Source organism: Taurulus bubalis, assembly GCF_910589615.1.
Source record: "Taurulus bubalis genome assembly, chromosome: 5".
NCBI lineage: Eukaryota > Metazoa > Chordata > Actinopteri > Perciformes > Cottidae > Taurulus > Taurulus bubalis.
Window position 1 is genome coordinate 6026114 of NC_136593.1, and position 16865 is coordinate 6042978.

At 43.0% G+C, this 16865-nt stretch overlaps 1 protein-coding gene across 1 annotated transcript in view; it reads left to right on the forward strand.

Moving 5' to 3' along the window:
* igsf21a (immunoglobin superfamily, member 21a) overlaps positions 1 to 15988 on the forward strand; it is a gene marked incomplete at both ends in the record, with an annotated part of 166536 nt that extends 150548 nt beyond the window's left edge. The window contains 4 exons of the mRNA XM_079217800.1: positions 4519 to 4619; positions 7631 to 7823; positions 11283 to 11321; positions 15909 to 15988. Coding sequence (XP_079073926.1) covers positions 4519 to 4619; positions 7631 to 7823; positions 11283 to 11321; positions 15909 to 15988 — 413 coding nt within the window. The remainder of the gene's footprint in view (positions 1 to 4518; positions 4620 to 7630; positions 7824 to 11282; positions 11322 to 15908) is intronic.
* Between the last annotated feature and the right edge of the window lie 877 nt (positions 15989 to 16865).

The window sequence follows — 16865 nt, forward strand, 5'->3', positions numbered from 1 at the left end:
GGTTGATGTTTTGTATATGAAGTATTTTTTGCCCATATTTTGAAGAAGACGATCCTCCCGAGCTGTTAACACAGCTAATGAAAAGACATTTTCCACAAATATTCCTGTCTACGTGCAGCTGTTCATTTTCCGATTAATGTAACCGGTGGACTGCTCTCCCTCTTTCATATTCCTTCCACCACCTTCTCTAAAGGCCAGTGATATTTGCTCATATCTAAAAACCTGTTGATCCAAGACTTCCATAATGTGTAAAAGTAGTTCAACTTGCAAAGTGTACGCTAGTTGGTTTGTGTACAACACACAGGAATGGCCTTAAACAGGCAAGAGACATGTGTCGCAAACTGTAATAAAAACCTTTATTGAGCATATTTATCCATGTCCAAAGGATGCTCATAAAAAGCTGAATACTATCAGAATATCCCAGATGTCTGAATCGGACATAGTGACCTGAATCAAATCTGAAACATTGTCACATTCTGAATAATAGTGGAATATTAGTCTGCATGTAAATGTTGCCACTGAGGTGTCCTTGAATCTGAATGTGGATGATGGCAGATAATCTTGTTGCAGCAGGTTGAACTCTCCAGCCGTCCAGCTGTCTTTTCATTCTCTCACATATTGCTGCTTGGAAAAAGAAAAAAAAGTCTCTGATTTTTGGGTTAACTTTAAGTTCTTCTCCTTCTTGTGTGCCAATAAGCTTTTCTGCCAGAATGCATTTACATATCTGGGTAAATAGGGTGAATCTACAGGGTCTCAATTAGTGAGGAAGGGACACTCCTTTCTGTTGTACCTTTTTTAATCAGTTTTCAGTTCAGACTGACAGGAGGAGTCTACGTTTTAGGATAGAAATCTAGTGCAGAACAGCTCAAAGGACTTGGCTGGCAGTACGCTATATGTTTCTTATAGTCAACAAACCACATGAAAACATCAAAACCCTACTATATTTATATAGTTTAAAAAAAAAATATATATATATATTTTTTTCTTCTGAAAAATACCCGATCTTTCTTAAAAATAACTATATGTATATATAGATAGATAGATAGATAGATAGTAGGGTTTTCATGTGGTTTGTTGACTATAAGAAACATATAGCGTACTGCCAGCCAAGTCCTTATAAATATGCATATATATATATGCAGTGTGTGTATGTATATATATTTTTTTTTTACTATTTTTTTTTCTGAAAAATACTCGATCTTTCTTAAAAATACCTATATCTTAAAAATAACTATCTATATATATATATATATAGATATAGTTATTTTTAAGAAATATTATAGCCTTTTATAAAGTCTAAAACAAAAGATTGCCTGTCTTATCCTTTAAACCGCTCCATCACAGCTAAGCTCAGGAGAGAATCCATTGTCGACGAAAAAAAAACTCTCAAATCGCTTTCACTTTTTTCCCAATGGGAATATCTCGTAGCAGAAAATTGTCTTTCAAAATGTAATAACTGTCGCCGGCGTTTCCCAAGTAGATTGAAATATAGCACATCACATGCGAGATAGAGACAGCCGCATCAGTCGAAGGTATAACGGCATGAGCTGTCTGCTCCAGACAAAGTATCGCGGGGAAGATTCCAACAGCCTCTTTGCCTCTCTCACATGTTGATGATGAAACAGATGACACACCCCGAGGGGAAGGGCCCCCTGAAACTCTTGCTAAATGTCAAAGACGCTAATATTTTGACAAGCCGCTGTCTCTGCTGTGTTTGAAGGCATTAATTTATCATTACCTTTGTTCTTTTTTACAGAGATGGAGGGTAACGCGTACAGAGAAGACAACAACAAATGTACCTTTGTTGATTCTAATTAGAGCACACTTGAAATTCAGAGCACTCGCAGACCTGCTTTTGGGCCCGATCCATCTTGGAGTGTAACAGTGTATATAAAAAAGTAATAGGGTTGTAATTCAGGTCGGAGGTTACGCACAATGGAATTTTGATTTGGCTCATGTCTTAGACAAAATGGCACACGGCTCTCCGACTGATTCCCATCCCAATGCGTGTTTATATCTGTCTATCTCACTGTACACAGTACACAGGTGGTGTACGTGTGTTTGGTCAGGAAATGAAAACGAGGTCTTTGCAGCGCCCATAAGTAATAAATCTTTCAGAGATTTAATATTGCCACATGAGACGGAGCGACAGTCTGAAAATCGACCAATGTTGGATTGCACTTCATGAATATTCACGAGCGGCTCCGTGCTCGCCATACAAATGGACCTGAAGCTGGCGCCGGGCCTCGGGGGTTAAAAAAAGAAAAAGAAAAGAAAGAAGCTTCTTCTCTATGAAATCATGAGACTAGATTGTATTCATGAACACAGTGCATCTTAATAATTAAAAGTCCTCCTATGCGTTTGGATTTAGATGAGCTAAGGTGTTTATTATTCAACGTTAGACAAGTCGTGGAATTAATTTCTCTCATTTCACGCACTGTACGGCAGCGAGGAGGCATCCAGGCTTCCTCACATCTCCCAGTCACTGCTTTGCCAGACCGTGATAATCAAAGAGCAGATGCTCGGTTTCAGGAAGGCGTCTGTGATCTGTGTGTGAGTGTGTGAGTGATCTGTGTGTGTCTTTGTCTGTTTGCCCGCATGTGAATATGTATTATCTGTTCCTAGTATGTTGTCGGTGTCCACGTTCATCAGCCTGTCTTATCTCCCCGCTCTGGCTCACCTCCTCTAACTGTGAAAGACATTGCAAAGCGTCGGATTCGCCACGATGGAGCGATCCAGCCGTCAGTCAGACCTTTTTTTTAATTCGGCCGCATGCCTCTCCAGCTTTTTCTCCTGCTTCAGTCTGTTGTGCAGCTGGCCAGACCTGTTGATGTCTTGGCTTGGTATTAAAGCACACCTGATGCACGGTGCACAGTTGTTGTTTTTTTCCTGCTGGGTTTTGTTTTATTCTTCATCCTCTGGCACCATCCTACAGTGACAACAGTTCCTTCTTTTTGCGAGCTGAAGAAGCCGGGGGCGCTTAGGCGCCGGTCCCACGGGGGGCCGTGGCTCGCTTCCCACGCGAGACCCTCGGCCCTCAGAGAGCGGCTGTGTTGTGTCCATCACGCTGCGTGCTGCCCTCATCAAAAGGTGGTGACGTAGGATTGCCAACTGTCACCATTGGAGCCAATCCCAGAAATCCGCCATCATCTTCTCCCCGGCCATATGCCTCGCGAAGCTCCGTGTGACGCCATGACACCAGTATTTAAAAATACCCTTCCGTTAGTTAGTGTGTGGGCAGTGGAAAGATAGTGCTTCACACCGCCGTGCCAAATGCAGCCTGTGAAATGGCGTCCGTCTTCAGCATGAGACGGAACACTTAGCCATGTCAAACTGCTCGCATGATGGCGGCGGTTTGGTTGCCAGTATGCATAAACGCGTGAATGTTTGTCCCTTTTTTAATCTTCAAAAATAAGCTGCTGGTTCCATTGAATTCTTCTCAAACTTTGCACCAGATTGGACAACTGGACACACAGGAGTCTTATGCAGGATAACAAGTTGTCCTCTTTCCATTTCTATTTCTATTTCATGCAATTGAAAAGCGTTTTGTTTCTGTTTAAGAAAAAGGATCGTGATTTAAAAACTGCATGGCCAATGTGACGCGCTCCATCCTATTTACCGACATGATCTGCACCTCCTGATCCATTAGTTTGAAGCAGGCTTGTAGTCAATGGCTGCCTAAAGGCTGCGCTTCATTAGCCACAGTGGACACTTTGTTGCCAGATTAATAGCCAAATACTGAGGTCATTTGTCTGTTTATTTATTTATCCTTTAGTTTAACTTATCAAAGAAAACAAGCACCAAGTGTGATTTATATCGAGAGTTCAAATTAATTAAAGAAGTCCCGGGGTGGACTTGTACGGGGCTTATTGATGGGATGGCTTGAGTCTCGTTGCATGTGCTGCTCATCTCTTTTGTCTAACATATGGGAGCCGGTAGCTTTAGCGGGATTGTTAATCATCCCAAATCGTGCAGAACCTGCTTATATGGGCAGTTATCTGTGCAGTTTAGCCGTAATGAAATAACGTACCTTTTTATAACACCATGCAAATCACTCATTTTATCTCTACGCTACATTCGCAGGACAATCACTGGCCCCTCACAACCTCCGAAGATTTGAATACGCCTGCTCCCCCCTCCTGCTCGCGCCCCATTGTTTTAGATGGTCCAAATGAAAGCCATCTGGGGGCTACTGTCCACACCAAGACAAGGGAATTAGCTCCCCGAGTGTCCCTTATCTCACTGCCTCCACACTCCACCCGCTGCACTGCCATTCTCCTCTGGTAATGAGTATCTACCCAATTTAGTCCCTTTTCTCTCCAAGGGGGAATAAATCCACCACAGTGCTTTGGATGAAACACCCGCAGGTCCCTTGCCTCCCGCCCCGTGACCTTAATTGACAGGAAATTGTATTTGCCTCCCTCCCTCTGTGACAAAACAGGTGTCCGGCAGGATTTGCTCTCCCGTGCTCAGTACGATGACCTTCTTCTTCTTCGTCTCTTTTTTCTCTCTTTTCAGCCGCTCCTAAGGGCCCTAAACTCTTCATGTCCCCTACCAGAGCAAAAGTAGGGGACACGGTGCGCATCACTGTGCAAGGATTCCAGGTAGGATCGCCTGGGGTAAGTGCATGATGGGGCTTCAAGAAAATGAATGTTGTGAGTTGAGCCTGTTTAGCTTCATTGTGGAGTAACCACTCTGTTGGGCATGGACATATTTCCCTTCCGTCTTTTCACATATGCATTCAAAATATCAATTTCCTTTCACATTTGGACTGACATTTGAACATTTTGTTCAGAGTGTACAGGCTGTAGAATACTAAATATTACATTTGTTAAAGGCCATATTGTATTTTTGTGCCTTTAAGCCAAAGATAACGACACGATTGTTCAAATGAAGATGAATCTCTTTATGAATGACTGAAGTCTATCTGATGTCCATGTCTATCAGTCTATTCAGTGTAATTGTCGCTGCTCTCAGACTTCTTGCTTCATAATCCCAAAGAAAGAGCTCAAGGTTCAAGCAAAGAGATTGTTTTGTGTCACTGTCATCCTCTGCCTCAGACGCCCCATGTCCCCAGTGTGAAAGTGGACGATCCTGATCTCTTTGACAGGAGTGACATATTGAAGCCATGCTAGGGATATCATCCTGATACAGGACCTGCTCATGGTCCAAAGCACACATTGTCTTTGTCACTTCTTGATCACGACTTTATGAATCTGTAATACCGCTTTCACACCTTTTTTTTCGCTCGACTTTATGTGGTTAATTTGCCTTTTTGCTTTTTCGCTGCGGAAAGGGGGCGGGACTTATCTCCGTGGCTTTACTCTGTGAAAACATTTACCATTTCCGCCATTCACCATTGGAATAACCACTAGTTCTGCTTTATACTGGTTGAGAGTCCCACAAACGTCGGATCATCAAACGCCCCCGTGTCTGGGTCCATAATATTATCCGTAGTGGCACACAGCTCCGACTCCTCCAGGACGAGTGTCTGAATGAAGCCGCTTCCAGCGCTCCTTCAGCCGACCAGCAGCAGTTTGATTCAGTGACGGCGGTGACGACAGGCGGAGCTTCTCAACGCTGATTGGCTTTCGCAACTCGGCTTCGGACGAATTGCGAAAGCAGAAAAGCGAAAAAGTGAATTTTGGCAACGCTTTTTCGCAACTCTTTTGGTGTGAACGCACCATAAGATTTATAAATCAGATTTGTTGGTTGACTTTAATTCCCTCTTCTGAGACATTTCCATTTAAAATGAACGCTCTGTATTGCTTCAGTTTACTACTGAATGCACAGATTTGTACACGTGTTTGTGTCTGCCCGATGACCTCTGGATTCTTTTTCTAGTGGTTTTCTTTGAACAGTGTTAAGATTGGTTATTATAAACAGGCTTGACTGTGGCACACAGCCAGCCGGGGCCCTTCGGCAGCATCGGCATCAGCGCATGCAAACTGATCAGAAAGCAAATTCCCCTTATCCTTCACAGGAACTATCGGCTTTAGGGTTTCACAAGTAGATAAGATTGTGTGGCAAGACTGATAATTTTGCCCCCCTCCTCCCGCCTTTCTGATAAAATAAGACGCCAGTTTCCCCTCTGGTTTATTGTTTGATAAATATATTATGGATGATCATCCCACAGCATGGCTTTTACTTTAACTTCCCCCCTCATGTTATGTGTGATTAAATAGGACAGTGAAGGTTTCAGCACCACAGTCCACAGACATCGTTATTTGGACTCTAGAAGTTATGTGACAGGAAAGTTTCACTTCAACTCTTTTAGTGTTTGTTTATTTTTTTTCTTCTTTATGTGACCTTTTCCTAAGAGCCGGACTCAATCTACTAACTCATTTAACCCTCTTTTATGATTTAAACACCGACCTCGGGGAACTGTTTTATTAGCTTTTCTTTTGAAAGGTTAGACAATTCACAACTCCTTTAGTAGGTCACGGCCAGCCGTCAAGGACACTTTTACACCGAGCGTGATTAGAGCGGTTTATCTGGACTCTGACGTGTTTAGTTTGTGAGGGCACGTGAGAGATGATGTCATTTGAACTTGCGTGTATGCTCACAAAAAAAGAATATTGACACTGCTTGCTTCAGGATAGGATTCCAAAATGGGCACTTTATGAGTCAATGGAGAGCGGTGTTGACATGTGATATTAAGCGGTTGTGCTGGAAGGGCAAACTACAGTCTGAGCAGATTGTTTTGTGTTCAGTTGTTTCTTCATGCATGCTTAAGTTCCTCACAAAAACACATTTCATATCAGACTATTACTTGACATTCAGAATGTTTCAGTCCTAAATAAATTCGCCTTGACCTGTTTTCACAAGCACAGGATTTCATTCATATTTGTACTGAGCAAAATAATAATGCTCATTTGTAATGTGGCCTTTAAACCAGCATCACACATTTTCAGAGCAGTTACTCAAATGTGTCTGTTTTCATTAAATCTATATTTTGCTACTTGTTTTTGCTGATATTGTGAACAAATCGGCTCCAAAAACTCTGAAATTGAACTTTATTCAGTCTTTGTTCACTAGTCAGTTCCAATATTATTAAAATATATTGTGCACTTTCATTATAAAGCACTGGCTTAAATATTGTGGTTATTTTATTCATGAAATGACCAGAAATAGTGTTCCACACTTGGTCATTGTTGGGTGATAGTCCACTGTTGGTATTGTAAAAGTGTGTGTTTGTGTGTTTGTGTGTACATCAGGGATGAATTGTGGTGTAAACAAGGAAGAAGAAAAAGCAAAACCCTCCACCTAGGAGGTGTAATCGTACAAGAGATTAACCCACTTCCTGTGTCCTCTTTTTATCGATGAAAATGTCAACCCACTGATATGAATGAAATACTGCTCTATGAAGAGTTATATTATAAAATGGGGGGGGGCTCAAAAAATGTGAGGAGAAAAAAGAAAACCGTTGTGTTGATTATTAATGCATGTTGTTAACTTGCCATTGCATTAGAGGAAAATTGGAGCTTGTATTATTCATGTATCCTTTGCTCTTAATCTCTTGGCTGACACTCACAGACATTCTCTGCACAACCCTTCCCTCGCTCTCCCTCCATCTCTCCTCTCTCCTCCCTTTCTCTCTCCATCCCGTGTGGCTGCCGGGTGTTGATAGAACGAGGTGTTCCCCGAGCCGCTCTTCACCTGGACGCGAGTGGGGGGCCGCCTGCTCGACGGCAGCACCGAGCACGACGGGAAGGAGCTGATTCTGGAGAGGGTGCCGGCCGAGCTCAACGGCTCCATGTATCGCTGCACGGCCCAGAATCCTTTGGGCTCCACGGATACGCACACGCGCCTCATAGTCTTTGGTACGTACGCTCAATTCGGCCCCGTTCTGGAGCGGCTACTACACTCGCGGTTAAACTGAAATCACATTTAAGTTTGATTAATTATTTAGAAGACAATGAATATGAAGGATTTCTTTTTTTCTTTTTTTTTTTGTGGCTGCACAACTTGGGTCCACAAGAATTATCTGGAACACTTATACACAGTTAAATGTCACCGAAAATTACACGATTCTACGAGATTCCTTTTATTGTACAGTATCTTTGGAAAATACTTCAGAGATTTATGTGACCACTTTTAGGTATGAATCATTAATGCAGCTAAGTGTGTGATTAATAAGAGATTGTATTCCTAATTGGCTCAACAACACATTCTTTTGCAGGCTGCACTTAGTGAGGATAACTATTCTCTGGCAAGGGATCCAGTCACTATTCCGTTGATAGCATGTGTTGTACTGCTTTCACTTAAACATGAACAGCGGCTTTAAAGGCCTGTGATGCAATCAAAGGACCTTTGTTGATGACAGCGTTAGAGAAGCACTTTGTTCAATGACCAAACCGATAAAACCTATTCATTGGAAGCTGGAAGTAGTTTCTTTACAGGTGATGATGTGGGAGCTGATCTTTTATATACGTGTGTCGTGCTGCTGTGGATCTATTTACTCTGAACACTGAAGCACTGGGATGTGACTTTCTGAGCCTCATCAGAAAGCTTTATCAATGTAAGGGTTTTTAATCAAATAAGTTATATACTGTAGCTAAAAGCGTTTTTCAGCCATAAATTGTGATGATGTGTTTGTGTCATGCTTGAATAAGTCCCAAAGTCTCTTTTCCATAAAAGTCCCATTGTCAATAACACATCACTTCAGATATTATTTAAAAAAATACGGCTTTTTTTTTTCATTCTATCTAATGGAACATAATATTGAAGAGAAATCCTCATGGAAAACAGGGAGTTGCATCCCTTGCATTGGAAATTATAGTTAATTAAGGCTTCAACTACAAAATAAGTTATAAAATCCCTCACGGATGCAGCCCGTTGAAGAACTGACATCACTTCCTTCTTGATGTCATTATTTTCCTCCGTTCTCCCCGGTGGATACCAGATGCAAAATGTCGGGCTGGCGTTGCAGCTCTATCCAGAAGGGCTCTGTCGTATCGGAGCAGAGCCATTACCAAACATTTATGTAACAGAGACATGTGTCTGAAGGCCCAGAAGACATTACTATATATAGATAACGACAGCAATGTTCCACATTCCATAGCTGAAAAGTGCTTTTGACACTTGGACCATATAGAAGCCAAGTCTCATCAGAGAAACATTCTTTTTCAATATGAAGAAATGTGACTCGCATGCACTTCAGCCCTGAAGTGCCCGATTAGCGCAAATCAGGTCGAAACCATATTTCGCACTTCAAGTCTGATGCAAAGAATATTGTATCCATCTTATTTTTTATTTTTTTTGTCTTTCACCTGAAACACTCCTGTGAACAGGTTTTAAAGTATGTCACAAATGTACAAATTACTGGGCGGGCCTAATAAGAACCCACTTTGAGGGGAAAGTGCCACTTTAGGGAGGCGTTACCTTGGGAGGCGTTTTGCTAGGAAGAGCACTAATGTCTATTTAACACCCTGATGCACCCTCAGGTGTCACCGGCTACGTGCCTAGTACGGCCCATCTGTCTGCCTGCTCCTTGTAGATTGCTTCCACTCACGCTTAGGGGAAGTAAATGGTGATTAAGTGACCTTGGCACCGTCCCCTGTGGCCTTGAGATGAGACACTTCTCTCTCTCTCTGCCGGGGGCGACGACAAAGAAGTATTTGGGGGGCTACTCCCGCTTGGCAAAGCGTTCAATATAAATCATCAGGAATAATAGAGTATAATGACGGCTTGGTATAGAGACTCCGCTGACGACAAGCAGCACTCACGTCTTGATGTACGTCTTTAGCCACCCTCGGTGATAATACCCTCTGAGATTACTGTGAAGTGAGTCAGCACTGAGGAGCCGGGCATTGACACACATACACTCACACACTCACGGGCAGTCAACCAAACTGCACACACGTGCAGAAACACGCAGAAATGTCGGCCTATGCAAACTCGCAGGGGGCCAAGCGAACACGAGTGTGCACTCGCAGACGGCACACACTAATTTCCCCGCGCCTCTCGGAGGAGCTGCTGTTTTAATGCAGTTGCCGTGAGACCAGAAGAGTTTCACACTGTGCTTTATATGTTGGCGTCCGTCCGCTCATATGTGAAGTCAAAAAATAGCTCACAAAGTGGAATTTAGGCGAGTTGCTAATACTCCGCAAACCCTCCTGCTTCTTCCTTTTGCAATTACTTTATCCCTCCGAGAGCTGGAAACACACCGTCGGAGCGTATTGTGCCGGGTAGACGACGGCGCTGTTTATTAAAGGTGGAGTCAATTTCTCCAAACCTCTCCCCCAGACTGTCTGGCCACAGCTGTAGTTGCCTGGTCTCGCTGCTACTAAAAGTGTCCTGGTTGTTGTGGTGCAGTGCTCTGTGCTCCCAGTTCCATTAACGGGCCGGGGGGTTCTCGCTGGGGACGTTTCCGTTTAACGCGTGCTTCAGAAAGTTTGGAGTTCAGCATCATTAGAAAGCCACTATCTGTCAGAGATGACTTATTTTGCTCTCTCTCTTACTCTTGTTAAGACCTGTTGAACTAGGGTGACCAGATTTGAGTTTGTGAAAAAGAGGACACTTTGTCGCGGGTTGTGGGTTAGCATGCCGTGAACTTACATTTAGGTTTCGGCATGGCTGCAGATGTCATGAGCTGTTGTAAACAATGCAACTAGTGGAGGTGGCAAGGTGCTCAGTGTTGCCAGATTGGAAATGGCGAAGTATCGTACCAAAGGCTCAAAATGGCCGTATTTGGAGGATAATTATCGTGCATCTGGCAACACTGAGATCGGTCGACCAATGACAGTTCTCTCTACAGTCAGAGCTTGCGCAAGAAGGTGGAACGTAAGGGAGATACCATTTCCAAAACGTGTAAGGGGGTAATAACTAGTTTGTGAAAGACCCAGAGAAACACAAATATCCAATGAGGCAAAGTTTTTGGAATCCCTGCCGGACGCATTTTTTAGGTCTCGAAAAGAGGACATGTCCGGGAAAAAGAGGACGTCTGGTCACCCTAGTTGAACCCCATCGCCCCCAGTTTCGGGGTGAAAATTCTTCATCAGGAGGTCTTCCTCCTTCCCCATCTAATCCTCAGTCCCATGAATCGATACCAGTATGTACCAGTATATACCATAAGTATGACTTTAGAGGACTCGAAAGTGACTCGAGAGAGCTCCCCAAGTTATGGAAATGTCAATTTTGATATTGCTAGCTTGTTGCTACACACGATTAGCGCACCTGTCTGGAAAGCTACAGAACCCCTTCATTCACTGAGCCACTCAATAAGGGCTGCATCTGTTCGATCACCTAACAGTTTCTCTTTTTCTCTTTCTTTCCAACAGAAAATCCAAGCATGATGAAAAACACACAGAATCAGAACAGTGAGTATTCCACGGCTACGTCTTTGACTGTGTGTGTTTTCGTGATTCTCGTGATTCCCGCTGCATCGCTTGACGTGTTTGCAGCGCGAGAACAAAAAGTGACGCTGCAGTCTGTTCACTCGGAGAGGAAATGTGTGCAGGAATGTGGTCCTGATCAGAAAAGCAAATTCTCTCTGACACTGTGGTTTCCACATTCAAAGTATTGAAAGGTGGATGTTGATTCTCATTCTGTCCTGAACGCCTCTTCCCAGATATAGACTGCGAGAGAGTGATTCAGTCAGGATTAATCTTCGCCGATGCGGCCAGCCTCTCCCGGTGACTAACCGAGCCTGTCACTTTTGGTTGAGTGTGAGATTATTAGTGCTTCATATGTGCAGCAGTGGCTCATTTGCGGCTTCTGAGATTATCATATGTAAAGATGAGGGATTGTCAGGAGAAGCCTCAGGGCTGTGACAACAACCTTTCCATCTCTCCCCTTTTTTCTGCTACTCCCTCTCTCTTTCTACTTCCGTCTCTCCGTCTGTCTCTCCTCTCCTCCACTCTGACATCCACACTCACTTTTTGTCTCCCGATGCAAACCTCTCTTCCCTTTTCATCCATTTCTGCTTCCTCTTTTCCACCACCCTTATTTCCCTCTCCCTCATGTCTCTTTGCCTTCAATCATATTTAGGATTCTTACTTTTCCTCTTCAGCCTAGCTTATGATCTCTGATTTTGATGCAGGCACACAGGCCTTATGGACAGTGCAGCTTATGCTGTCGATTCTAGTAACAAAGACTGAAATGAGAGTGGTGACTCTACAGAAAAAGCATTCAGAGTTTAGATGGTGTGAGAAAAACTGAATGAACTTTAACAGCTCATGTGTGAGTTTATATAAGCACGCTAACTTTCCACCAAGCTTGATAAATAGCTATAAAATAGTAGCATGTGTGCAGTCCACATACACATGCATTTATTCATTATTAAATAAAGACTCCTAAAATGTTGTTTTATCAAATGCATCAGTGATCTGCACTAAATTCAGATTGTTACTTATGTGCCATGCAGCATGAAGCAATTAAACACCAGTATTATAATAGTTTTTGAGCTGTTGTTGATGAACTGGAAAATGAATTTGAATGGTATAATTTCGCGGAGCATAATCCCTTGTGCATGTGTGTGACGCCCATGTTTGTCCCAACGTACAGTGTGAACAGCTTCCCAAGCAGATGGCATGCGAGCTGTCTTTAAGCCGCACCGCCCCAGTCAGAGGAGATATGAACAGTCTTGTAGTCTGACATTGGCTTCACTCTCTTTATCGCTTTTTCCTGCTTCCTACTCCAAAAAACATCTTATCGTGCGTCTCTCGTCCTCCCCCACGCTCGAGTTATCTGTCCCTCTTCCTTCTGCTGCTTGTTTTTCCTCCTCTCACTTCACCCGCACCTTGCCTGCAAGTCGTATCGTTGGGATGCAAATCTGAAAATGCAAATGCTATGCTAAGCGCGGGAGCAGGTGTGTCACAGCAAGGACAGAATCAGGTCAGCATGGACGCGCAGACATGCCTTGCATGCAAGTCAAATTGGTGTACAACATGGCCCCGAGAGGTCACACCCCCCTCCCACACGTGCCTGATCGCATGATGGCTGAAAAGCCAACCTCTCGGCTGGTGTGAGCGGAAAGGGCTGCAGCGGACGAGAAAACTACGCCTCCCGTAGGTGGGGTGGGAGGTGGAGGGGTGAGGGGGGTGTATTCTTTCATCTTTGTCAAAAATTCCACTCTCCCAGACAACTTGTCATGCTGCACTTTATGGCAAGGAACTGAATTCAAGACTTGAGTGAAATTGAGGACTAAAATGTGACATGTTTTCTGCCGCATAGTAATGTACCTGTCAGCCGAGGCTGGTGGAAGTATCAGAAGTTTGGGGGTGTCACGTTATTGCGGGCGCACGGCGCATCGTCTCTGGCTGAGACCTGGTTGTGCAATCGCAAAGAGAAATTGGTGATGACAGACAAAGTCTCAATGTAGAAAGGCCAGTACAAAACAAGCTAGGAGCGATAATGAAGTGAGCCACATCTGTCATTTTCAATGGCGCCAAATCCTTATGGACCAGAGGTCAGATCAGAGACGGGGACCAGACTGGTAGGAGTGCCTATACCTTTTCACATGCAAAAAGAAAGCGTTGTGTTTTCAGCCGGCGTTCTAGGTCCAGCGCCAGAGGTAGAGACAGCCTTTTGTTAAAAAGAGCAAGTTACCTCTGAAATCAGTCCCAGTTTAAATTCCGGTTGGCGGAAATGCACTGAGGTCTGAGCCAAAAGCTGAAAGCAAGCAGATGGCTGGGCGAGTTGTATCTATGATTGTAAACTGGAAGGGGACCTCAGACGATGATCTTATGGTTGGATGAACGCATTACAGAATGAGATGAAGTACTTACTGAGAAGATCCAGTTGTTATTTTCTTGTTTTGTAAGACCTGTGTGGAATATGCTGTGTATGACATGTGAGATTATATAGAGTTCTGTGGAGACTTCCGTTTATTACGGAGTCATCAAAAATTGATTTAAACAATCCCGACAAACATACGATCCAATTTGTTTACGCAGCCGGGTCTCACTCCCGAGGGCGTCAAATACAGACACGCTCCAGCGGCGTACCTCGGTGTCTTGATAAGACCCTTTAGCGCCTGTGTGAGACGCACATTGATATATAGACTGTGAGGGAATGGTGGTGAGTGGGTCAAAGAAAGACAGGACTTTCACTCAGCAGACCGGAGTTCGTGTCCCGTGTGAAACAAAAAGTTGAGGGATTTTTTTTACTGATTTGGTTATGTCACATGACATTGAATCATACGTATTTTAAGCCTAACCATCATGTTTTTTCTAACACTCACCAAAGAGTTTTCTTGCCTTAACGTAACCTTAACCGCATTTTACAACCTTTACTACGCTTACAACTTCTTCTCCAAGATACTGCGGAAAAAAGACGCTGGTGGCGTCTGCCAAAGCAGCAAAATATGACCAGTAAGGATGAGATCCGTTTGTTTCACGATCCAATTAATAATTCAATAAGGGAACAATGTTTTACTTACTGAATTGCCAGGTCTAAATTTAACTCTACTGAGTCGGACTCAGACTCTAGTGAGTCAGGCCCACATTGTGTCTTGTCTTGGCACAATCTGAACAAACTGTTAGTTATATCAGCAGAGTCACACCCACAGTCAGTCACAACTTTCCTCCCACAGCAGCTCCAGTTTCACAGTCCTCTATGTAAGTTGTCCACGAGGGAGTTGCAGAAAACAATAGCAGCATAAAGCTGCTGTCTGTTCTCCTCTATAATCTAGTATCCCTGCTGTGGGCATTAGAACAACAACTCCAAAGCATTAAAAACATCTGTGAATTTGTATCTAAGGATTCTTCAAATATTGGGAAATAAAGAGCATCTTTGTGTTTGTCGAAACTGCACCAAAGGCCACGTGGGGGTATCTTGATGTTGTGATAGCCCTATAGACGTCAACATTCTCCTCGATCCATATCTATATTTTTGTCATACTGATTGTCCATCATTTTACTATGTTGGTTTATTCTGTACATCTATTGCGTGTCTTTTCGTTCTGGTAGAGGGATCTTACTGTATATATTTTATTTTTGGAGCCATTTTTCCTTTACATTTTATAAAGTCCTTTGAGGCAATTTCTGATATAGGGCGTTGATGGGATTTCTTATTATTGTGTACTTCAAAGAGCCCCAAAGAGAATACATTTCCAATAGGCACTGCATACAAAGAAAGGTTGTATTGGTATCATTATCCTCTCAGACATCCCTGTCATCAAGTCCACGAAACAAGTGACAAGCTGAGATCTGTCTCAGTGACAGCTACTGGAGATCAATTGTATGATGGGCATATACATGTAATTTTGATTTGATTGTCGCCTAGAGTGTTTCTGTGGCTTTAGAAACAACCTTCAATTGATATGTCCCAAAAGTGTTATTTCATTGTAAAAAAGAAGTGTATAAGAAGTGGACGCATTGATCGTAAAGTCACCCATTGGTTTGTGGACTGGGGTTTGAATGGCCGTCGCCATCTTTGTTGTTAACAAAACTGACCACATTTGTTCCGCGGAGGATTGACACCACGGTAGAGAAGCCGTATATGGTTCTGGCAGCACCCTGTCAACCACAAAGTAGGCTTGAAAGCAAATCCCTAAAGCATATCCTGCTTTATCGTCTACTTTGCTCTAAAGTGGACCATAATTAATAGAAAATGTACATCATACTATGTTGAAGAAGACCTGAAACTATCTATTGAGATCATGAACTCGTGTTTACAATGTTTACTGAGGTAATAAAAGAAGTGAAAAGTAGGGGAATTTTTTCATAGACTTCTATACAATCAGACTTATATTTGCAACTGGAGGAGTCGCCCCCTGCTGGCCAGTAGAGATACGAACAATACCAGGTTTACATCTAAAGTCACTCACAATACTAAATTGCCATTGTATTTGAACAGGGCTACTTATGAAACTTAGGATTAATGTATTAAAACACTGTATTGGAAATATGATTTGCGTGAAAAGAAGGCGTGTCTGTCTCATTGACTGTTTCTTTGCTTTGTAGATGGAGCTTCACGCGTCGTGGACATGCTCGGACTAACGTGGATGGCACTCGTCCTCACAGTGACAGTGGAACTGACGTGAAACCTCTCATTGGAGACACTCTCACGCTGACACGTGCACACGCATACTTGCCCTTCTTACACCGCATCCACACATGCACACACACACACACGCAGAAACACACACACAAATACACACACACGCACACACTTTCCACAAACCCTGCAAGCCTTCTCCAGTCATCAACAGGCTCTCCATGCGTCAGTCGATCAGGAAACGGCGCCATCTCGGGATGGCGCTCCACTGTTCTTTTGTTTTATTTTTTTGTAATGAAATAATAACCAAGATAATGATATCAAAAGAACAACGTGATGAACATGACAATAACCACCCCACCCCCCCCTCTATATAGCCCTGCCCATTTACACCCTTTTTGTTTCTTGTCCCACGTCTGCCTGTTGATCAATAAAATCTGATGAGTTGAAATGGAAAAAGAAAAAAAAAGCATTTGGATTTTATTTCGTTGAGTCAAAATGTCATTGGTGTTGACTGAAATGTGAAAAGTGAAACTGGCTGGATATGCGCCACCATATCAACCACACCCATCTGTTCCATGTCCTGGGATGCACCTGATTAGCAACAAGCTGATAAACCACGGGGGAACAAACACAGATGCTCCAAGAGAACATTCTTTTTTTATTGATATAAAAAAGTATTCAATTTTGTTTTTCTGATGGCGCGGAATGTACAAGAGGATTTAAATGCATTAAGAAACAAAACAAAAAAAAATCTCGTTTTTGAGTGTATTTTGTGTACATCAGTGTAAATATTGAAAATAATTAAAGAGGTTATATGGGTGATGGTGAGGGATGGTTGCTGATATAGTTGGAGTTCACACTTCTCCACCTTTTTGTTTGTACTTCATTCAACACGGTTCTCTGATCATTCTCGGCTGAAA